Here is a 25,665-nt window from a genome sequence, read left to right as displayed (position 1 = left end):
AGTAAGTTACCAGTTCATAACAGAATATTCGCTGCTTAGGTGGGGTGGCTTTGTTCTCGGAGAGACTTGAATTACCTTAACTGTATGTTAGGGACTTGGTGTAATGAATTTACATTCACAACAAATACCCTACAAAGTCACCAAACATTTGACCTCAGACATTGAAGACAACCTCTGACGGAAGAGTGGAATCACTGGGCAAAACTTTGGATGGCGATAGCATGGAAAGCAAGACCAAAGAGCAGCAGCAGCAGCAGACTCTTTGGGCCTCAGCAACCACAGCCAAATCTGTGATGTGTTTCAGTTCAAAGACAGGTGCTATGGCACTTCTCAGAGATAGTGGAAAATAAGATGGGAAATGCACACGTCAAGAGGCAATGTGTGCTGTTTAGTGAGTGCAGAAATGGCAAACTGTGTCTACCATCACCACATTTAGACAGCTCTTACATATTCAGGATTTGACTTTAAATAAAATAGTAGGTACAGCTGCCAGTAAAAATCAGTGAGAACCTTCACCGTCAGGCAGTTCTGAGAATATCTTCGTCAGGGAGCAGGTACCACAGCCACAGCCTTCTCAGTGCAAAACTGTTTCCGTCAAAGCTACAAAATGCAAGTCCCACAGGCTTCTGGTTGAGTAGTCTGGAGATAGTCAGCTCAGAGGAGTACGTCAAAATCTGGCTGAGCTATTTTACTGTGTTAGTACAAAGTAAAGCTTCCAAAATTGTACTAAATAGTAGAAAAACATGTAATTAAAGATTGTAATTTTGTACAGAGTTTAGTTTTGTGGGGACTAGCAACTGATCTCCATTCATTCGTGCAACAATCTATCTATCAGTTCAGTATGGACAATACCACTGATACTTTTGTGGCTTCTACCAGGAAGGGGGCACTGGTTCCTGGTTCCCATCAGGAAAGGTGCACTGGAAGACAATACAGGAAGGTGTTTCTAGAAGACCAACTAGTCAGCAATGACAGCAGCAAAGAGGAAAAAAAAAAAAATTAATGAAAATTTCTAGGGAAACAGTAACTGAGTTTTTTACAACCTACATTTTTATAGATTCAACCGACTATTATTTATTTTGAAAACAAGCTATGGGGACAGTTTCACATGAGAAAGAGTATTTTTGCTTTATTATTAAAAGTCACTCCCTCAAAATCACCCCTGCTCAATAGTCATTTCATCCCCAATCAAATGACACAGCTCATTATTTTCCCCAGAAGCAGCAGCAATTCAGTATTGCCTGTCCTCTTCAAAACTCGCCAAACTTAAATACTGCATATACCACTTGGGAATGAAGTATTTATTTCTTATGAACAGTTATTGTTTAAATGGAAAAGTAATGTAAATGCATCACTCTCCCTATTAGTCTAAGGATGTGAGAAGTACATCTAGCTGGGGGAAAGGGGAGTGTCATGATCCCTTAGGGACACTGCTTCCATTTGGAATAAATACAGCCCAGTGGCTAAAAAAAAAAAAAGGCTGGGAGACTCTCAGATCTGTTCGTGTAAATGATGATCACTCTCTGTTTTGTTGTCAGGGCAGGAAGAAGTACTCAATTATTTGTTAATCTTTCTTTTTTTAAGCCCAAAAGCTCAAAATTATAATATCACCCTAAAGGCCAAAGCTGAAGATTTTTCTGTTCAAATACTTATATCCTAATAATTAAAAATAATGTATGCTTTTCCTTGCCATACATTTCAATGAAACATTACGTTCTTTTCTATATTTATTGCTTTTGAAAATAAACCGGAGTTGCTCTGAAGAGTTTTAACCTTAAATCTTATGTAAGGAAAAGGATATGTTATCAAACTTTAAAAACATGCCTTTCTTAAAGTCAGAACTAAAAGGAAACCTAAACGCTTACTATTTTTCCACCTGAAATTAGCAGTATTTTTAGGCAACCTTGCCTTGTTCACTCCTCTCCCTCAGGATCTACAAGCAATACATGCCGTCACTGAAAGGTGGGAATTTGTGACCTCCATTTCAGGGCATCAGAAGGCAAGAGATACTGCTTGGTTACCACACAGCACATAGTCATACTTACACTGTCATCTGCAGTGCACAGCTACCAACAAAAGCAGCTGCTGTTTTCTCTGTTCGCTAAATCTTTACAGGGGGTGTTACAAACCATGTCTGCTGTCTGGTTGGAAAGTAGCAGGTGCAACACTCATTTCTTTGCTGCCTAAGGAAATTCCCTTCATTTCATTGTCTTCCTAACCTACAGCCTGGAAGCTTCAAGAAGAGCTTGCATGTGAATATTTGACTGTGAGGCAGTTAGCCTATTATCATAATCAATTTTAAGCATATGGAGCAGCACCAACAATTAATTTAATTCTTATTTCTTACTGTTGTCAAATTCAAGACAGGAGCCCATTTTTAATATTAATCAACTCAGCAGCCTTTCATAGGTAAAAACATCTACTTCACAGTTCAACTTATTCTTTACAATAAAAATCAAATTAAAAACATCAATACCACTTTTTTTTTTAAAAAAAAAAAAAAAAAAACAACAAATTGCAACTACTGGAATTATTTTTATTTCCCACTTCTAAGATTTACTGTTTGAACAGCAGTACTTACTTGTTAATACTTTCCAGAACTCAAAGACAAGATGCCTCTATTTACTAAGCACTCATACTGCAAAACAGACAAGATGCATAAGAAATTTCACTGATTTACTCATAAAAACATCAAGGCTGTAAGCCTGTCCAGCAGGCTGATTAAAGATGATCACTCAGCCATGGCATACCATAGGCTGCCTGTCCCCTCACAGCACTGCACCACCAACTCGCTATTTTCTCCGCTCACCTACGCATGCGTGAAGACCAGGGTTTGAAACATTTCTCATCCTGCCTGTCATCACAATGCAGGTAATGCAACAGGGTGGACCTCTTCTCCTGAATTGGAAACCGGCAGCTTGGGCAACCATGGAAGGTCACACCTTGTACAACCATCAGACCACAGTGTTGCCTATGACTATCTGATCGCAGTTGCTGTTGACTTCTTAGGCTGCCCTGCCAAGAAGAGTTGCGTACCACAACTGCAAAAGTTTCCTTAGGCTACAACTCAGCCACATCTCACTCTCAAATATATAAGAGCAGCAACATTATGAAGGGGCAAAGGAGAGGGTCACACAAACCCCAGCCACGATGCAGAGATAAAACTTCTTAACAGTGCATCCATGAAGAAATAGATATCAACACAGTGATGAAACACACGATAACCAAGTAGCAACGATTTCCTTTCAGGTGAAAATCATAAGTATGTTTGACAATATTTCCAGTTCCTCAAACACCTTTCTCAATAGCTACGACTGGAGACAAAACAGGCTGCCGCTGCTATGCAGGGTCATGAAGCTTCCAGAATTCAGGCTACATGCAAATGTAACCGCTTGGACCCGTGATTATAAAAGTCAGGAAATCTACAAGTGCAAATTGTTCCACAAAAGGGCAAATTAAGAACCACAAAAATGGAGAAGTAGATGGGGGATATGAAATCATACAGGGGAAAAAAAGAAAGAAACCCAGTTACTTCTCAAGAAACTTTTTTTCAAAAGTTGCCTCCATTGTAAAGATGAGAAACATTAAACAAACAAAAAAGTCAAAAGCTATATTTATTTTAAAACCACACTTTTTTTCAATACTGAACCTTTTGCATAGGTCTACAAAAGCAAAATTTTTATAATAGTTCCAAATACATGAAATAATATTTTCAGTTACGATTCACTGCCTTTTCACACACTAGAACTAGGGAACATCAATTGAAAGTTGCACGCAGCACCTTCAAAACAAAGCGACACTTCCCTATGCAACGTCCACTTCAGCTGCAGAACTTGATTTGCTACCATATTCAGTGTCACCAGGCCTGGGCCGAATTTCCCCAAGTTAAATAGTCACAAATAGGTAGCACGTAGCAGAGGAAGAGAAAGTACATTTTTGCCCTCTTTCCTCGCTGTTACTGACTGCTTCTGGAGATACAATAGCGAGCTAACTGGACCTCTTGCTCTTCAGTTATTTTTATGTTCTTACATAATCTACAGTAAATAAATAAATACGACACATAAAAGCACTGCAGTTAAGAATAAAGGCAGTCTAGCTTACTTCATTGGGAGCACTGATGCAGAACACAGGAGAAGACAGTGTGTTTTAAAAAAATCTGTGTATGTTAGTAAGAGCAGAAGGTCTTAGAACAGCCTTTCCTTTGAGACAGCAAGCATGGCTGTAGCCTGCAATTTGTATTTCCTGAGTAAGGTAAAACTTTGACATTAAATCATAAATTTAAGTGTAGTCTCGCATATTTCTATTAAGGTATTATTTGCATATCTTAAGATGGGAGGAGGAAGCATATATCCATGAATGTTATACAAAGCCTGACAATAACAACAAAAATAATCTGCAAATCGCTAAAAACATCTGAATACAGTCTTAATTACTGTTTTTACATTGTCTTTCCATCACCTGAATTGAACTAAATCCTTGGGCAATCTTATACAAGGCATTTTAACTGTGAGTCATCTGGAAGTACAGTCCTGCACAGAAAATAAGCTGAAAACAGTTGGTACTTCTTGCTGAGTGACATCCCTGTTTTGATTAAATCTTCAGATTCCATCTTCACATGATATTTCTGCTCATTTTATAAACAGTGTATTACAGGTTAAATATCTTTGCTTCTGTTTGTCTTTTTTATTCACCTGTACAGATTTGCATTCAAATTTCAGGTGAGTCATTAAATCCAGGAAAAATGCCAGTCTTGGTTCTCACTGGGACTTAACCACAACCATGAAATAATCTTTTCTTCTTCTTCTAACCTAGATTCCTGACAAGGCATCTATGCAATAACTTAAGTAGGAAAAGGAAGAGAGAAGATATAGAACGCTAGAAAAGCATTCACTGTACTGAAACAAAACCAGAAAATCTTGACCTATGCAAAGCTTACTAAAGGTAGCTTCCTCAAAGAAAAAAATCCATAGTGCTACACCATCAAATATTTTTCTTACAAAAAAAAAATCAAACCCAAAAAACAAACTGCAAGGTCTTAATTATCCATTGCTCTATCACTATTTTCACCTGTACCAACAAGTCATCATAAATAACACACAAAATAATAAAAACAACACACACAAACCCCACCCACCCCCCCAAAAAAAACCCTCAGTGCACACATACACCTTATTAGCCTAGCTTTCTCCTTCAAATTGACATTGTGAACCATTTGGAATTTAAAAAATAATATATGGCACATACATCCATAACAATTACACAGATGCCAAATTCCCCTTCAGGTTTACAATACACAGCTGTAGCAGACTTATAGCTCATCCATTAACACTTGAAACTTGGGACAGTCTACTCAAATATTTTATGTGACAATGTGCGCACTCCCACGCCACTCAGCAAAAGAAGAGTCAGCACTTCCAAGTCACTAGGATGTATTTTTTCTATTTATTACTTGGCTATACACTTACTCAGAATAATTGTTGTACTCCCCTACCATTTCAAGAATGGCTACTCAAAAATAACTCCTCCTCAGTCTTTTTATTCTGATGTGACGTGAACCTGGGAACCATAATGCATACTACTTCAAATTAAACATTACTAGTACAGATCAAGCACTATTTCAAACCAACAAACCACAGGCGATCACAATTCAATAACTGCAATGATTTTCTCCAACTATCCTATTATTAGCAGTTATACATTTTAGTACAGATTTCTTCGTGTTTCTGATAACCACCATCAAACAAGTTGCAAATAAAGTCACCTTTTTTTGTCCAGTCTTCTGTCCATTAGGCCTTGAATCTATGCACTGACTTCCAGTATCCTTCCACGTAATATCCATATTATATGTCCTCATCTTCAATGGCACAGCTCTCCAAATCTCTATATTCTAAGTCATCATAAGCCCAGAGGAGACCAGAATGCACCCCAAGACATCCTCTGTGTCCCCGGGCACTCTGCTTCATTTCCCTGCATCCCTTCTTACTGTTTTTCCATCAAGCCCTTGCGGATTTTGTGCTCTTTCAGGAAGGAACCATGACTCGCTGTGCTTTTGTACAGAAGCACAGTGGCACCCTTGCCTCAGCTGAGCCCTCTGGGCACTATGTAATATGATCAATAATAATAATTAATCCTGTCCCCTTGTCTCCTTTTGTATCCAATAGCTGTGATCTTTCCCTTGATGACCAATACACATTACAGCTCCTCATATTTTGTCTCACTAGAAAAAATATCCATTCTTCCCCTCTCCTCAGTCCTACCTGCAATATCTTACCCATTTCTTCAAGAAAGACGGAGTAATTGGTTTGCTTTCTTCAAACTCTATCCCAAAATTCATCTCCTTCAGACATTCACTACTATCTAAGGAACCTTACTCTATTTCAAACTCATGGGTTAAGGAAGTAAGAGGCAAGTACAACAAGTGCTTCAGAATTAAAATATAAACGTCACATGGAAAATTTTATTTTCCATATATATATATATATACAGTATCTCTTATCACACTAAAAGATGACAAGAAATTACAGTATGTAAACAGGGCTGATCTTCACCACAGCTTGGGACCTCAAGCAATGGTTTAAATTATTTCAGTAGATTCCTATTGACTTTAAACACAGGCAAAAGCTCAGAAAAACATTCATGTGCCATCATCTATACTCTTACAAACACACCCATACAAGCAGTCAAGAGCCAAACAAAGCCAGAGCTCTTTTGGTGAGATAGACCTTAAATCGAAATTAGTGTTTTCTGTCAGCATCAGTCATCACCGGTTTCTTTATGGCAGATACTTAAATACCGCAGCACTCGTTTCTACATAGAAAACACAAGTCTTTACTGAGAAACCATCCCTAACACACCTTTTGAAGAGGTACTGTTATGGATGCCTCTCACAGACCCAAGATATGAAGGTGGAGAAATCACAGGCAACTAGTGCCATTTCAAACAAGTACAGACACTACCCATCAAGCAAAACTAAATTTGGGTTAAAACACAGGCAGGTTAACCACACTAGCACATCACATCACATCACTACTACTTGGTTGCTGTCACCAAGGCAGTACCACATTCAAAACATTAAAACATCTTATCAACGTGTTAATGTCTCAGTGATCATCTCTAGCACTGAAACAGTGACAAATACAGCCAAACGTGTTACAGCTTGTCTCACAGTTTAGGGACCCATCCTTAATCACGGACCACAGATGAAAGAATTGAGTGGGACATTTGCTTTGGTTTTGAGATCAAGCTGTAGAACTTCCTTGTCTGCAAGTTGAGAGTCAGATCATGACAACAAACACTAAGCAATGCAATATTTCTGTGCATCTATCTAAAGACTTCTGATATTTCTTTGCAAAAAGCTCGTCACCATTTATTTCTCTCAAATCAAAGCTGGCTTTACCATTTCAGGTTTTATATCCTCTTACTTTCAGAGATGTACAGAAATTGGTCTTCTTGTTCATTGTGGCCATCACATTAATTCTGCTTTTTAATCACTCTGATAGTGATACAAGATTTTACATTAAATACAATCTAAAGGATCTTTCCCATAATATTTTTCCTCTCACATTGAATTCTCCTCTGAAGTGCTTTGTATAGCAGTTAGGCACCATTCTTAGAAAATTATTTTATTTAAATTTAAAAGAGCATAATACAGCTTTATATTGTCTATGAAGAATGAGAACTAGATTAGAATAGACAAAAAAAAAAAAAGAGAAACTTGAAAAAAGTATTCTTTAACATTAGAATTCTCAAAGAGGTTTGAAGGTAGCTTCCTAAAGGGAAATAAATCTTCGTATTTCTTTCTCATGCTGTTTCTGGGAAATAAAAAAAAAACCATGGGTCAAAAGGTCTTGTAATTCACTGCCCAATGTCCAGATTTGGAATAAAGGAGACTTTGACTGAATGAATTTGAATTCAGAGCCTGCAAGAGTATTCTAATCAGTATCCATTTTAAATCTGAATATGAACAACTTTTTTATGAAGTTGTTCTGGAAGAGTAATGTAAATCATTACAGAAAAATCCTGCAGTTACGGTATATAATTCAGTTCATGCAATCATAAACAGTCCATGCTGTCTTGCCTGAATCAATACAGGTCCTAAAAATACTGACAAACCCTGAGGTGATACAGGTTGAACTCAAGAAATCACTTTTTTCTTTTCTAGATGAAATAATACTGAAATAAATTGCCCTGAGATGCAGTAGACTCTGCATCTGTGGAGATGTTCAAAAGCTAGATGGACTAGATGACCTCGAGGGGTCCCTTCCAACCTCAATGGTTCTGTGAGAAATCCAGAAAAAAGTGCCAAATGCTGCATTAATAATTGTTTTAACTATTCAGACTGCGTTAAATACCAAGAAAACCCTGGTTCAACTAAAACATCTGCTCAGTGCGCAGGAGCAGCCAAAATCAGCAGGAAAACAATGATGGTTATATTTAATTTGGACTTTGTATTTTTGATCAATCAGTCTCCAGGCAACTTACAGCGAGAGGAATGCAACTTCACTTTCAAATTATAGATGGAAATCTGGGTAGGAATACACACACAGATTCACATGTTAACAAATCCATTTTTAACTGCAGAAGAATAAAGTGACTGTGTGCCCTCAGTTAAACTGAGTTTTTCTTATATCTGAAGAGGGATCCGAGGGTTGTTCTATTTTCCAGCAACTTCGTACTTAAACTTCCTCTTCAGAGGATGAGCTTCCAGAAACCAGAAGCCATATATCTTTAGCCAGCATACTGTCAATTGCACAACACTCTCTCCATAGTAATAAAAACATAATTTGTGATAAAACCCTCAGAATCTTCACTCATAATCACCAATACTCATGGAGGTACTTCCTAGAGATTCTTAACCAAATATAAGGATAGAGGGGCAAGAGTTAATCTAGGATTAAACTGATTCAATATTTTAAAGGTCTCAAATTCCTTAAGCAACAAGTAGGCTGAAGCCATAATATTTGTTTCATGGTTGATCTTTACACACTCTTTAATATTTCACAATTGCCTGGAGGCCACTGTCTTGCAAGTCCTCCCATCAGGCTTCCCCCCAAATATCCAAGGAAAAGGCTAAACCAGAGAAAAAAATAAATACCAGAATATTTGTTGTTTAAAAATTAATCCAAATTTAAGTGAAATAGTTAGGAGGAGTCATAAATCATTACTTTTCTCATGTTTTACAATTCTTTTTCAGGAGAAATAATTACCATTTCATTCTTCTTCAAGCTCCAAGACTGAAAAATTGCACGATTCATCTCCTCTGTTTAGCCTGGTTTGCCAACAGAACTGTGTCAGCTAAGCGACGCAGCTAATGCACTGAAATGTACCAGGACAATGCAACAGAATTTCTGATGGCAAAGTCTGAAGAAAGGGGTAAAAAAGAAAAGTGGGGAAAAAAAAATAAAAGAAAAACCGAAGAATTTTTAAGAAGAGTTCATGGAAACCTCAGTGGTCTGACAGTTTCCTTCGGAAACCTCAGTAACCTAACGTGCTGTTAAAAGAACAAACAAACAAAAGAAAGAACCCCAAAACAAAACAAAAAAAATCCCATACAATCTAAAAATAAACTTTCTGCCTGAGAAAAGCCTTCAATTTAAAACAATACTGGAGAGGAATACCATATTGGAATACTGGAAGCCATACCATAGTTTCATAGATGTCATGTTGACTAATCAGATGGGAATGATTCTTCCATCAGCTGATCCCTAATAATACTCTATTTGTCCCCTGGATCATATCCAAATCTTGTAACAGCAGCTTCTCTCTACCTCCAGAGTCAGTTCATGAGTATCACATTATGATGTATAAATTACAGTGATACTTTCGATTTACATATCCCCGAATTTCAAAAGTTCACGATGGACTTTGTATACATTTCAGCTACAAAGACTTCCCCTCTGTAATTATTAATGTTCTGCAGCATCGGGCTAATCACAATGCACTGATTTTTGTATTCTGTTTGCCTCTATCACTCGTTAAATACTGCCTGAACACAGAGCATGTACGAATCCAATCCCTGGCATGAATGACTGAATCTGAAAATATAACATGCAAACAGCAGCTACAACAGAGATAGCTATCTCTTTAGATAGGATATTAAAAGAACACTATTTAAATAAGTTACACAACTAAAACCTAGGGAATTCTAATATTGCTGACTGACAACATTTTCTAATTTGAATTCTCTTGCACATCCAATAAAAGAAACAGTACTTGGCCACCAGGAGCCATGAACTCAGAGTTTTCTGGTAGCACCAAAGTGAAAGGTTCACATTTCAAGCTGAACTTGCTGAAAAAAATGTCAGGTACAATAAGAGAACTGTCTTTCATAGACCAGAGAGTCTGAGGGGAGAAACACAATCCATTCCAGACCAGCTTCCTCTTGCTGCTGAGAAAGTTGAAGCTGGTGTGATGAAAAGCCAATGGGAAATTAATTTCCCCTGGAAGCCAGCACGAAACCTGGGTAACCAGATTCTGACTTGTCTTCTATCATGCAAGATTGAGTGGAGTGATGGAAAGCTTTTAGGCAAAATGGTTTTCCTCAGCTTAGGAGGAATGAGAGAAATAGGTCTTTTAGGTTATCTTCCAGATGAGAAGTATCCAAGTCCAACCAAATTATTTTCTGTTCTCTGACCCATATACTACTACAACTTTCAGCAACACATGCCCAGTCTTAAAATGTATTTATTATTTTACTATACTGCACCTCCTTACAGAGGAACACAAATTAAGTACTAGAGTTTGCTTTTCACCTTGAGTTAAAAAAAAAATAAAACCAAACAGAATTTCACAGGAAAAAGAAAAGGTCACAAGAATCTTAGAAGACAGAAAGTATTAAGTAATATATAATATTAAGTATTAATATTAAGTATTAAGTAATATATAATAATATATAATAATAATAATATATAATATTAAGTATAATATTAAGTATTAAGTAATATATAATAGCAGTTTCTATCTCCCCTATAACAAATGCTACAATGTTAAAATATTTCAAAATAATTCTTTATCCGTAGCTAAAGAAAAAGGTGTGATGAACTATGTATTTCTTAATCATAAAATTACAATGAGGTTTAAGATTCATACAATACTCTTGACTCTAGGGTATAAAATCTTTAATGTGAAAATATATTCCATTCTAACAGAATACTAAATCAAACTCAAGAAATATATTAACCTTTACTTTAGCAAGAGGTGGACCAAAAGAACAAAGCAATGTGTACCAGTAGGTCATTTTTAAAAGAAGGCAAGAGATTGATCTTCCAATCTTGTAACACAGACCAGGAAAAAAACATTTTTTAAAAAAAGGTACATAAAGTAAAATATGACAATAAGAGTAAAATAAACAATTAGGAAAAAAATGTTTTGTATGTATCAAACACCTAAAAAGCACTGCTCTCCCACTGCATATATGACTGCCTGAGTAAATTAAACAGTACACATAATCTCAAATCCAAATTAGAAGTGACTTTGGGTTCCATGTTTGGCATACTAAAATTCATGCTGGAAAGAGCAAAAGCACACTATTATCATAAATTAAAAATGCTACTCTGCACAAATGATCTTTAGCTTATTAACAAACTTCAAGGAGATTTGTAGAAAGAGAAAAATCTAGTTTTCTTTTCAGAAAAGAGGAATGTATGACGGATTATTACCTAAGATAAGATGGTATATCTGTGTGGCAGAACTGGAACAGTTTACCAATAAGTAGATGCAAATATTTTGAAGGACAGTTAGGATCATGCACACATATTTAATCTAATTGTATAAAAGACAGGTCACACACTTTTGGTGCACAAGTAACATAAATATTAATTTTGCTTAAAATGGTAGAAAAGGAGCACAGAATAAGATATGTATTTGGCACTTCTGGGCGATTACATACAACAGCACACATGCTATTAGTGTATGATTCAGCTCTGGTTAAAAATCTCGAGAAGGTTTTGCGTTAACATCAGTGAGAATAGAAGCAGACTTGAAAAAATGCATACATCAACATGTAGAGACCCTTTCAGTCATGAACCAGCAAATCCATTCATAAAACGTTTAACAGATGCAAAGTAGATGATTCTGCTAGCTATTATACTAAAATCAAATAATTTGCATTTGGTTTGCAATATAATTTAAGCAATAGGTAAGAGGCAGGTTTTTACTTGAAGCAGCCTTTGTAATAAAGGATTTGTTTTCAGGCTCCTGGCCAAAAAAAATATATTTGTACCGTATTTTCTTCTAGCCTTTTGCTAATAAAATAACCCTTAACAACCTGTTACACCAACCTGCCCATCTTACATATTTCTTTCATTTAAACAATTTATTCTTCAGGCAGGGAAAATGAGACCCAGCTAGAAATTTTGAAAGGAATGCAAGGGCTTTATTCAGTTGGTTACTCTGTTTAAAGGTACACAATAACACAACAAATCCATTTCATTCACAGAGCTCCTCATTTCTCTGCTCCCTCAATAAAACAAATTAGTAGGCTACCCATAGCAAACCATAACTTTTGAATAAGAACTTACTACAACAAAGTGCGCTTCACAAACTTTAGGTGTAGTTCCAATTGTCAAAGTGTAATTCTGTAACAGACATACAAAACCATAAAAAAACCTTGCTTATCAACAGGAAATCACATAGGTACATAAAGAAATAATTTTCTAAGTATTCACAGTCCCACACAGTTCACTTCCCAATTAAACTCATTCCTTAGCTGAATGTGTGTTCTGATCCACGCTAGTTTATTCTGTTAGTAAATAAAAAAGGCCTTCCTCTGTAAACAGAACTGCAAACGCCATGCATGGAAACAAATATTCCCTATTGAGTTCTGAAGTGAGCACTTCTCGCACATTATATTAATTATTAATTGGATTACTTTACACGATTACAGGTTCAGAGAACTGATACAGTAACTCCTACCTAGAGATTTACCAAGCCTGAGGGGCAACCCCTAAAACAGATTGCTTTGGGAGGGAAGGATATTGTCACTGAGGTTCTTTCAACATTGCAGCTGCCAATTTATAAAAAAAAAAAAAAAAAAAAAAAAAAGAAAAAAGAAAGCAAAATAAAAAAATGAGACTAAACCAGAAAGAGTATAATTCCACTTCACTAACATATTTATAGTACAAGAAAGAAGAAATTCAGAGACTTCAGCTGCAATTGCAGCTGACATACAAAATTACAAGCTAGAAATGAACTAGAAATCTCAAAATAAAAGAGAGCAATACACGACTTCTGGCACAATCAGAAAAAAGGGATGCCTGTAACATTACCAATAAATCATATCAACATCACAGCTTGATACAGCTTTAAACCATATTCACTTAATTTTCAGATTAAAACAGGCATGAAAATACCTAATTCAGAAGTTATTCTCAGTTGGCTGCAGTCAATAAATTAGTGTAAATATTTCAATATTTTAAAATTCATATGTACAGTTTTTATTTAATTGAGCCACACATTTCACCTAGAAAGACATACCTCCATTCACCTTTAGGAATATCAAAATCTAATTCCCACTACCTAATTACTCATTTTTCTCCTCCCAGTCCATGGAAAATCAGAGTGTTTGCTTTTATGTCTAAACTCAAAGTTATATTGCACTTCCTATGCAAAAGCATCTGTTTTATTTTGGAGAAAAGCCTGGTAACAAGTTATGCCTCTCAACAGGATGACAAAGCTCAACTATGAGATTTGACGTCCCTCTGTCCTACATTCCACCCCTCCCCCTCCCTAGAAAAATGCTGTTCATTTGAAATTTAGGATTTTTGAGCCCTTCAGGTCAATGAGCTGAACATTTCCAGAGGTCAAGCATGCAAAGGAGAAGGAGAAAGAAAATTCAGACTATCATACATTAATACAAATGATATGGAGACACAAACATAGCTGAAGTTCTCATTATATTCTATCTCATACTTAGTAAACTTGATGTGACATTCCTAACACACTTATTTTCTTGTTCAGAGAGATGAAAAAAAAGAAAAGGAAGGGAAAAAAGGAGGGAGGAAGGTATCCTTCTACCAATTTGAAAGAATGCTTAAATTCACAACTAAAGACAACAGCAAGTTCTGCCACAGGTTTAGGTTGAAGCTGTCAGACTTTAAATCAAGAAGAGTAATCAAGCCCGATACCAAAAGACAGCAATCTCAGTGGCTGTGACAATAAAAAGGTGAGAGTGAGAGAGATTAAACAAAAAGTTTTGGACCCGGAGGCAGACAGTCCAAATAAAGACAATTTAAAATGAACCAGGAGATAGCACAGAGAACAAATACAGTACTCTTCTATGGGATACTGTTAACAGATTTCAGAATTGGACATGGAGACACAACATTGCAAGTAACATTCTGAAACTATCTAAAAATGCAACAGCATGTCTTCTAGGATATCAGGAACCTTCTCGTATCAAAACAAAATTTACAGGATGTTTCTACAAGAACCCTGGTCAGCTCGAAACGGAGATCAGGGCTTCACTGATGACTTGTTTAGTAGTCCTATCTTGTTGAGAGCTCTAAGAGTCTTCTGCCACGTTCTTCCATCTTTCGACATCAGTATCAAAGTAGTAACTTCTAAAAGTTATATTCACTATGTTAGACATACTAAAAGTGATTAAGGAGTAAATAATGGATGACATACCTGAACAAGCAGTCAGACTACTCTGCTAAGACCTACTCAAAAGCATATTCATACACGAATCATTAATTCACAAGCTTACCCTGCAGAAATTTAGCCAACAGCGATGGAACACCTATGGCATTTGATAAGTTTTCTGGATTTACCTATGTAGCTATCACCCTCCTGCAATTACTAAATACCAAACCAGTGCTTGTTTTCGCTCACAAGCTCTTCTAAAGGACTTCCTGCATAATTAAAAAACTAAAGTAATTAGGCAGACTGTTCATGTACACATAGTGTTTAGATGGTGTGATGGTACTGCTTCCTGGATTCTTTGTCTCAACACTCACAATCTAGCAATGTTATTTAACATTTTTGGGCCTGACAAATTCACACACTGTTATTTGCACAGACTTTGGTCTCTGTCAGTTCCTTCATTAGAAGAGTAAGATCTCTTCAGCCACAGAACTAAGATAGTTCTCATGAACGAATCATTTGATGCCTGCATAAATGCAATACTGCAGTTCCTTCAGCTGTCTGCTGGTACATGTCAAATAATAAGACAAGTCTGTTTTCCATATGTGTTAACTGGGGCAGGAAAAAAAAAAAAGAAAAAAACAAACACATTTATTTAATACAAGCATTTAATGGAAGATTAATCAAACTCTTTAGCCATGACAGCCTATTAAATTACCTGTAACATCAGAAGAAAGGTTTTCTCCATCCCCATTTCATTCTTACTGAATATTCCCCTGCACCTCACATTGTGATTATTTTTTTTTACTTTTCCATTGCCTGGAAAAAGGGACACGCATTCCAACTTCCCGGTACCCACAACAAGACTGTGTAAAATGTGCATAATAGTCTATGCATTAGCATTGTGAAATCTACTTCATAAATGTGCAGAAAATAGTCAAAAATACGAATTCATATGATTGATGCTTGTTTTCAGTCTAACCACAGTACATTCCCATGACTGTTGTAGGGCTAAAGTTTCCTTATCTATTTGTGTAGATATTCAAGTGGCTGCTGTCACCATTGGAACCAAATACTTTATCAAAGATGAAGATCATGTGTCTGTACAGAGAGATTTATTCATCTAGCTTGTGCTTAGCATGTCTCTTCTAGTTCTGATGAAATTATTTCACTTTGCAACTAGAAAGTAAACACACCATAGGTAAGTTTCAAATGTTTATCAGCATGGTTACATTCCTGGCTTACAACGAGGATCAGCTATCAGTGAATTAATCCATCTTTCCAGTTGTTTACGGAATGTTAAGAAGATCTCTCCAATTACCTAGGCTTACTCTGAACATTTCAAATTTTATTAATTTCTTCACCTAAATTCCTATATAAGGAACTCTACTTGGCCATCGCAGGAATGGAAAAGGGAAATTATCTTGAATACTCCACAAATATTTAATCTTTCCACTTTTATGACATCAAAGTACGCATCTTACACAAAGCCCAGGTAGACATTTATTGCAGCTTTGCCTGGTTTGGGAGGAAGAAACATAGCTGTAAAAGACAGCCATTTCAGGCTTGATTCCACTAATACAACTCCACTTTTTGGCAATTCCCAGGAAAACTCTCAAAAAGCCAGCACAAATTTTGTGTTGCTTCCTTCCATCCTTCCTTTGAAGGAAGGATTTAAGCAGGGACGCTCTTCAAAGTCAGTGCACTCAGCTTTCACAGCAGGATTCCACAGAAGTTTACAGAGAGGTAGAGAGACAGGACATGCCAGTGTCTGGCATTTTGTTCTGCCAGGTAATATCCACTAGACATTATTTCCCACAGTCAAGTTGAAAACGAACGGGTAGTAGAAGTCAGTTGTTAAACAGTATTTATTATTCTTAAATCCTCTGGGAAGGAGGATTTAAGATCTTGTAATGATCTTATTACTTCTTCTCTGTGGTTCTACAGAGTTCAGAATATGAACAAAACAAAACCAAGCCAAATAAAACAAAATAAAACTGTCCTGCGCTAAAGCATCTTGCATGTTAAAAATTAACCGATCCATACATCTTATGGAAGGATACCTTGTCAACTGTTGCCGAAGCCTCTCTGGGAAGTCTACTGCATTACTAGGTAACCTATTGTACTTCCAATTTTCTTCAAGCATACAGTATTTACAAATAAGCCATTCCTGACTATGATAAACATGAAAGTATGGCACAACACTGAAAGAGTGCAACCACCTTTTTATTCAATATTTAATTTCCCTGCTAGTGTGACTGCCCCTAAAAACAGATTATTACTGTAAAACTGATACTTATAACATCAAAGTTAAACAAAAATTGCAACCATCAAGTAAGTTAATTCATCAGGTTCCTCAGAGAAGTCATGGATGCTCTGTTTCTGGAGGTATTTGAGGGCAGGCTGGATGAGCAACCTCATTTAGTGGGAGGTGTCCCTGCCCATGGCAGGAGGATTGGAACTAGATGATCTTTAAGGTCACTTCCAGCCCAAACCATTCTGTGGTGTTTCTACGTTATGACACCTCACCCGTCATTTCTTTCCAAACAGTAGGCACATAGATACTGCTTTGTTTTTCTTAAGCAACTCTGAGAAGCTAAGCAAAGCTTCTACTAAATTACAGTACATGCTTCAAACATACATCTGTTTAAATCTATAGCTGAGTCATTGGACTCTAAAAGTAGCAACATATCTGAAGAGTTTAAACCCTTCACCTGACAAGTTACACCATCATTATTATGTAAAAAATGACAAAGAAAAGCAGGAGTTCTTTCATAATTGAATACACAATTAGTTAATGAATCTCACACTTATTAACAAGGTAGCACAGTATAAAACTACACTGCAGTAAAAGCACGTGGGTGTTCCTGCTTGTCCTTGTTAGAAAACTAGGGTGACCTTTTCTGTGATGATGTTGCAGTCAGTGGCTGCCTGAAAGTTGCTCTATTTATTAAAACAAGAACAAAGAAATGCCACTGCTGCACCCCTGATGGGCACAGGACATTGCAGTAAAGATCTGCATTGCTGTGGTTGCCTTTGAAAGGTTTAAACTGTTACCTAAACTAGCTCCTTTGTGCCTTTTCTCGTTTACTGAGACGCGTCAGGCAACAGGCAGCCTCTTGAAGAAGCTTTCCATTCCCAGAGTGGTATAGACAACACAGCCATGCGCTTACACAAAGTAGTATGGGCCTCAAGCAGAATACCAGCTAGAGACATAAAATTATACCTGGCTATTCCTACTTTGCTATTGGCAGAAATTCCGTGGTATAACTGTGTCAATAATTAAAGTGTTCTGTTCCCACTTCCACCTGACCACGGCTGAGGTTGAAAATGGGTGTTTTCAAGCTATCTGAAGGAAAAAGTAACAGGATCCACATTTTGACTATCATTAAGTAGAAATCCATTACTTTAAAGTTTTTATCATTTTATTTGTGACATTTTGTAAAAGCGTCCATTAAATATTTTTATCTTAATAAGAAAAAGCACTGACCAGCTACTAGGGCTAAAAGTCTGCCTTGGATTTTACTTTTTCAGTCAATTTACTAGTTTTGGGGGTTTTGTTTGGGTTTTTCTGTTTGGTTTTGTTTTGTATCGTTTGTTGGTTGGTTTAGTGGCTTTTTTGTTTACTTTTCTTCTTTTTTTTTTACTTACTCATACCCCCTTCACTTTAGTTCAGAATAATGTTAATATTAGTTCAAGAATTCAAGTTATGAATGCAAGTACATACCAACAAAGTTAGACCAAATGAAATATCTATATGTATAATGCATAGGCATGAATTTGGACAAAATATAAGAAAATTGAGGCACTCAAATTAGCTCATTATTCATTAGCTACTGCCTCTATTCCACTGCACTCAATCCTCTAGCAGAAAATTCAAACCAAGTAGTTCAATTAAGGTAGAACTCAGCCTCTCGTAGCTTTGTATGTCAATAAAACGTTCCCACTTAAGAGAATTCTCCTCACAAAAGAGGAGATCACTTTTGTTCAGCAATGAAGTCTGGAATGGTATTAATGGGAAAACATTACTCACTTAACCTAAGAAGTTACTTGTCTTGGGAATTTGTTCCTTTGAGGAACTGCCCACTTGCAATTAATAACAAAATTCTTGATGATGATGGATAGGAATGGAAGACCCTCATCAATACAGAATACAAACAGAACATTGCTTTAATTTTATTTTTATGTTAGGGAACAGCGACCTCCAGAAATTAATAGAATTTAATTTTCCAGAAGTGATGCACTGAGGGATTCATCACATAAGCCATAAAGAAAATCTCCTAAGAGTCATAGCTAGGAGCAATTCCAACCAAAGGACTGAATTGTCCCATAGAGTTTTGTAGCAGTTTTTGGAAATCAAGCTGCACTTACACAGGAACAACTGTTATGCACAGGTTTCTGGCCAATCTGCCTACAAAGAAAGTCTGGATATGAAATCCTCATCACACAGAAATCAATAGTTCTGCCTTCGTCGGGATTAGAGTTTCACTCCAGAGCCCTTGAAGAGCATTTCACAGTAGTGACTATGAGATCCAATAAAGCTGACACATGCAAAGAACAAATTTTTTTTTTAAAATGATGCTACAAAAAATATTTTTTCATTTGACTAATGTATTTATGTATTCTTATCAACACCTTATATGTAGCAGTAAATGTGGCACATATTTATGACAATTAAGCAGAGCTCCATTCTATAAGACTTCCGTATATCATTTGCAAGTATTTGCTAATGAGTGAAGAGACATTATTCCTCTTGTGCACAAATTAAGTAAAAGAATATTTAGATACCCACATCATACACAATATATTGCTGACTTCTTCCATCAATGGCAACTGAAATCACAACCGCAGTAAAAGGAAATTAACCTTTCTTTCATTCGCCCTGACAAAATGTGTTCATTTCTGCAGGTAAAAGGTTATTTATAAACTAGCACCATGACACCAAACAGAAATCATGTCACAAAATTTTCATTAGGAAATATAAGAAATACATAGGTAGTTTCCGACTTTTGTCATCCACACAAAGCCAGGTCTACTTTTCCAATCAATTCAGGGAATTTAAACAAGAGCCTTGGTGTCATTCAGAAGACAAAATCAAAACTGAGAGTTTTAACATGATGTACCCATAAATATAAAAATCAGAAGAAAAACTGAAAATAGAGATCTTTAATTCACATACATCCTGGGTGCAGCCCAGTCAGCATTTCCCCATACAGTCAGTTTCTAATCTTTTATCTTGATTCAGAGAAATACTTCTAACACATTCCTATCCTTACTCAAGAAAGATACTTCCCCAAAAAAAGAAAGTACTTCCCCAAATTACAGTCATCCTGTGCACTTTCCACACAGGTATGTAAAAGGAAAGCCATCTTTGCAATATCCCTGCAGTAATAATAGCATTCAAATACAGATGTCAAAGGAAAATGTAACTCTTAGGTCACATAAATCTTGTGTCAGAAATTAAATGGAATTCTCTCTTTACGGTCTGTCCAAATCTTGAATTCCTGCAATGCATTTCCTCAGGCCTTCATGATGCTCACGAGCACAATGCATGAAAATGTATTCAGACAATTAAAGGAAGAGCAGCACTCTGTCTCTCGAAACACCAGTCAACCAACTCACAGAAACAGGAAGAAACTTTCCTGCTAGACCAACTATTTGCTACAGAGCTTCCTCAGCCTCTTTCTCACACATCGGATAAAGACATCTTCCAGATTCAGAACACTGGACAAGATAGTACACAGACTAGGCAACTGATTATATCCAGTAATAACATTTTAATAGTGGTATAAAATGCTTGTCAAACAATTTTGGAATTTAAAAAAAATATATATATAAAATGTTCACACGTAACTTTCAAATAAGAAATGGACTGCGTGTCCTAACAAAAACTTGTTCACTACAAACAGCCTGTCCAGCTCAATTCCAAAATAGAATTTGAGATCATATTCAGTATCTGTGCTGCAGTGCAGTGCCTTTGAGAGGAAGGTACAAATGCTGCAATCTCAGCCACACCATTCCTCACATGAGCTGTTAAACAGTGGTCTCTTGTGCCAGCCCCTGGTGAATCTTCAAAAGTCACATACTGACAAGTACAAGAAATACTTTTTAAAATAAACAAAGGCTAGCCAAAGTGTTTTTCAGTGTTCTTCCCTTCTAAAATTGCCCCTAATAGCCAAGATTGCTTTAGAGCATTTTCTTCAGTGCATTCTAGCAGCTGTGTCTGTATGTTTGATGACTGCAGCTACCAGAATCTAACATTTTTTGATAAACCCCTTTAAAGATAAGCAGCGTATGAAAAGCATCAAGGGATTTAAAAAAAAAAAAATAGAAAGACAGGATTCTTTTTCTTTCCCCCTATTCAGTTTCACTGAGAGACTCACATAACAATTCTTCTTATGTCTACTTATTTATTTCACAGCAATCTTCAGATATTGTTTTTTCCAGGTTTCTTTTGCATCCTCTAATTCTACAGAATCTTCATTCAGGACAGCATATGAGCATATGATTTTAAATAAAATTTAACACTATAGTTTTTGCTCAAATGCAGCCATAACAAGGAATATCTGAAACAGAAGTGACTGTGGGATCACAGAGTTCTTGTCCTTGAAATTTGACCACATACAAGTCTTCATTTCAGAACGAAGAAAAATTTTCTGCCATAAACTCCATTCTTTTATTATCTGAAGTATTAAATCCCAGTACTGTGTGAATAAAACGTTTTGCATATCAAACACAAATCCTAAATAACATTTCACTTCATTTAAAAGTATTTTTCTAGTGTTGGAAAGTACCCTTACACTTTTCTGTGACAGTGACACTCAGAAAAATCAAGTTCATGTAGAAAGTAAGGCAACACAGAACGTGTTTGCAAAAGATCCTATTTTACTGAAAGTTGTTGATGAAACAAATGATAAAAGCATTAGAAGAGGGCAGACAGTGGAATATTAGCATCCAAATCTTTAAAAAATAAGATAGAAAAAGGAGACAATGACTTCAATGGACTTGGCGAGAATGTGCTGCTGACACTGATTATGTTTCTGATTTCTGGCAGGCATGGTAGTCTTCACTGTCTCAGAGGACAGTGAGAAAGAACACAGCCCGGTCGGCCTTACTTTAGTGTGTCCCAGTGGTGTCTCCTACCACATACACCTAAAAGAAGACTTGCCTTTAACATAAGAGGCTCCACAACTCCAGAAAGCCACAGATACTAGCACCAAGAACACCCCGAGATCAAACAGCTAAATTACATATTTCTTATCAGTCTTAGGTACATACTGCTCCCAAAATTCTGGACACCTTTAGCAACTACAAAGGATACTCATAAGCAGTATTTTGTTGAAATACTGCTATTGCTTTAATCCTACCATCAGTTTACCACCTCACTCCAAACAAAGACCTTCCCTTATGGTGGTTCTGCATCACAAAAAAGTCCTTGCATGTATGCATTATAGAAGAAGCCTATGCATTTAGGCAAAAACATCTTCTGTTTTCTCCTGAAACTGATTTATTTTCACTCTGGTGAAATTACACATCCTAATAAATAAATAAATTTTTAAAAATACACAAAGGTCATTTCCATATTAACTATAAATATTTCAGACTCTTGCCTTTAAGACTAAACACTGAAAGCTTATTTTGCACACATCTTTCCCCTTTCTAAGATTTAAAAAAAAAATAATAATCCTCTACAGGGAAGAAGCCGTCCTCAGACACACAACTAACAAAAGTGAGAACAGGATATTTGACCCTCTTCACTCCTCTTGCACAGCACGTGTACATTCAGTGGGAGACATCAAGAGATTATACATCCAAGCCTAAGAAAAAGCTACACATGATACAAGGTCACATCCACCTGGAATATTCAGCAAAGCAACGAGGGATAACCCTGTCTGTGGAGAAGCATCTAATTCGCAGACTTCAGAAGATTTCCTTGAAGAGAACTGAACAGAACAGAGTTGAACTCCAGTCTGTCGAAAGTTAAACAATGTAAGGACTGGTGCTTCCAGAAATCCAGGGCATCAACATGATACATTCACTTCTCAGAAGTGACATATCAAACTGAAATTGTTTCTAAATGAAACAGAAATCCACTGTAGCAGCAAATTTGTAGGAGGAAATGCATGATGCCACCTTATCAAAGTATAAGAATAAAATAAAAGCGGCAAATAAAGAAAAGGAATCATTACAAAAATGGGAATATGTGAAAATGAAGGGAAAAAGAAATTACCTATCTACACATCGATGGCAAATACAAATTCAGTTTAGTAACTTAACACAAATAAAGAAATTCTTTTGTTGAATAAAAATCTCCTATTTTTCTTTGAACATTAAAAATAATATTTTGCATTGATATTGCAGGGTAAACTCTGAAGATGCTACAGTAATTTTGATACATCAGAAAGAGAACCCGCAATTTTAGAAAGTTTGTTGGGTCCTATCAAAAGAAAATAAGCACTGTTTGCATGTAGTAGGCCTACAGATGTTATTGTTAAGGTATTCAAAGCACAGAAATATTTTCCACTTTCATAAAATGGTCTTTGAAAAGTTCTGTTTTATCTACAAAACCATTTAGGAATCTGTCTGCCCCCAACTACTATTGTTAAATAAAATAAATAACTAAGGAGACAAACTGCAGCAATTACCAGGTACTATCCTGTCTTAAAGCAATGGACTTCCAAGGAATGTTCAAAACTTTGTTAAAGTGGAAGGAAAAGAGGAGTAAAAATCACTGCTCACATACAACCACAGAGTAGAGATTCCAAACTCCACATGAAAAGGGTATTTCTCAGGCCTTTTTCATTTCATTATATGAAAAGCTTCCCTCATGCCTCAGTTTACTACTTTCAAGGTCATTTTACCACCAGTACAACAACCTAAAAAATGGTAAAGTCTTGTCTAAGGCTGCGTTTGCCAAATCTGTATTAAGCCTGACGCACATTATCAGGAGCACCGTTTTACATAACATGCTGCTGCTGTCAGGTGCTGTAGTTTAACACCCCTGTCTACGAGCTGAGCAGTATTAGCATGCTCACTGCTTCTCCTTCCCTATTAAGCATTCAGATAACAGCCCTTCCATGAGCTAAGCTTAACATTCCAGCCTGCAGTAAGACTGTCATTGTACAAGTCTTCCAAAAATGTTTACCAGCAAGAAGTACTAATAATAAAACTCTCATAAGTGGAGATGACAAATTATCTTTCAGAGAAGTATTTGTCCTTAGATATCAGACAACACTACAATAGAAGTCATGTAACGCTGAGAGGAAAAAAAGTTAACAGTCTTCATGCCAGTATTGCATAACAGCCGTATTCCCTGTAAAACCAGATTTTCTAAGAATTCTCAAACAAAAAAAGAAGCCAAAAACAAGAATAATAGGAAGTGTGTTATAGTTTCTGATTGAAATAAATGAAGATTAGCAAGATTCAGGATTCACAACACTGCAAACAGCATATGAATACGCGTCATGTACACTGTGTGGCTTTCTTTCCCCTCCTTTTTTACTGTATTTTCTGAAGAAATGTTTATCATGAACATTTTCTAAATCAGACTGTACTAAACAAAAAGGAAGCTAGCTTTTGCTCTACAGTCTCCGCGGTTTTTAGCTCTACTTATCAAATGCCCAGGTAATTTTTCCTCCAACTGTGACAGGGTTTGCGTACAGCACCATTCAAATACCCCCATCTGCAAAACTTGCTAGGATTGTGCATAGAAACAGAACTTGGGAGATGGCCCAGAAGATAAATAAAAGCATCGCTTGAAGAAAAATAATCCAGAGGAGTACAGAATGCAGCAGTCCTGATGCATTAATTAAACTGAGGGAAGGAATGCTCTAGCGCCTTAACGTGCTTTGGACTGAAGAAAGCAGAAGTAAAGATGCTCACACCAAAAAAAAAAGCCGCGCTCAGCGAGGAGAACGCCCGCAAGTTAGTGGGAATCTTGGTGGGGAGGGGGGTGGGAGAAGCGATTTTTTTTTTTTTTCCCCCGATTCTATTTTTGCAGGAGTGAGATTGCAGCTTTTAAGCCGGGGAGGGCTGGGATCTGCAGTACGCACACACATCGGCGGGCGGAGCGGGACTCGCGGGGAGGCGCGGGGCTCGCTCGCCCCCGCCCGGGTCTCCCCGCCGCGCCGCCCCCGCTTATCCCGGCAGAGCGAGCGGCTCCTTACAGCCTCTCCGACCGCGGGGATGGGGGGCACAGGATGCCAGGGAGAGAGGATGGGAGCTGAGATGCGCGAGAGCGGGATGGTAGGGGAAAAGGATGGGAGCTGGGGCTGCGGGGGCACAGGATGCCAAGGGGAGAGGATGGGAGCTGGGATGCGGGGGCACCAGGCTGGCAGGGGGAAAGGATGGGAACCAGGTCTGCGGGAGCCGGGGCTGGCAGGGAGAGAGGATGGGAGCTGGGATGCGGGAGCACCAGGCTGCCAGGAGAGAGGATGGGAGCTGGGATGCGGGAGCACCAGGCTGACAGGAGAGAGGATGGGAGCTGGGATGCGGGAGCACCAGGCTGCCAGGAGAGAGGATGGGAGCTGGGATGCAGGAGCACCAGGCTGGCAGGGGAAGGGGATGGGAACTGGGATGCGGGAGCCGGGGCTGGCAGGGCTGGTAGGGGGAGAGAAGCAGAGCTGGGACTGCGGGAGCACAGATTGCCAGGAGGAGAGGATGGGAGCCGTGGCTGCGGAGCCCTCCCGGACAAGGCGCACCTGCCTCCCGCTCCCAGCCCGGCAGGACCCGCCCGCCCGGGGTCTCGGTACCCCCCGCCCGCAGCTCTCCCCGGGGCAAGCTCCGGGCTTCTCCCCCCGCATCCCCTCGCCAGCGCAGAGGTGGGGGCACGCAAACCCGGCGCTTACAGTTCGCAGGAACTGGATCTCGTCCTCTCCCTCGCCCCCCTCGGCCATGGCTCCCCCTCTCTCTCCTTCTCCCGGTGTCGCTCCCCGCGGGGCAGAGGCGCTCAGGGATGCTCGGGGGCGGCGGAACCGGCAGCCCCAGCCCGCACCTTGCAGCGAGCGGGTGGCCGTGCGCCTGCAGCAGGTTGACGGCTCTTCCCAGCCGCCTGCTAGGGGGAGGGGGGATGCGATTAACCGGGGG

At 38.0% G+C, this 25,665-nt stretch overlaps 1 protein-coding gene across 1 annotated transcript in view; it reads right to left on the bottom strand.

Annotated features, from left to right (window-relative positions):
• The window catches only part of RYR2 (ryanodine receptor 2), a 388,712-nt gene extending 363,076 nt beyond the window's left edge, over nucleotides 1–25,636 (bottom strand). Inside the window, exon 1 of the mRNA XM_054062870.1 lies at nucleotides 25,428–25,636. Within this exon, the coding sequence (XP_053918845.1) occupies nucleotides 25,428–25,475 (48 nt within the window). The 5' untranslated portion in view covers nucleotides 25,476–25,636. The remainder of the gene's footprint in view (nucleotides 1–25,427) is intronic.
• Nucleotides 25,637–25,665: the final 29 nt, after the last annotated feature.

The sequence above is a fragment of the Cuculus canorus genome, chromosome 3 (assembly GCF_017976375.1).
Source record: "Cuculus canorus isolate bCucCan1 chromosome 3, bCucCan1.pri, whole genome shotgun sequence".
Taxonomy (NCBI): domain Eukaryota; kingdom Metazoa; phylum Chordata; class Aves; order Cuculiformes; family Cuculidae; genus Cuculus; species Cuculus canorus.
Note: the sequence above shows the minus strand (reverse complement) of the source record. Positions and strands in the feature narration are given on the sequence as shown.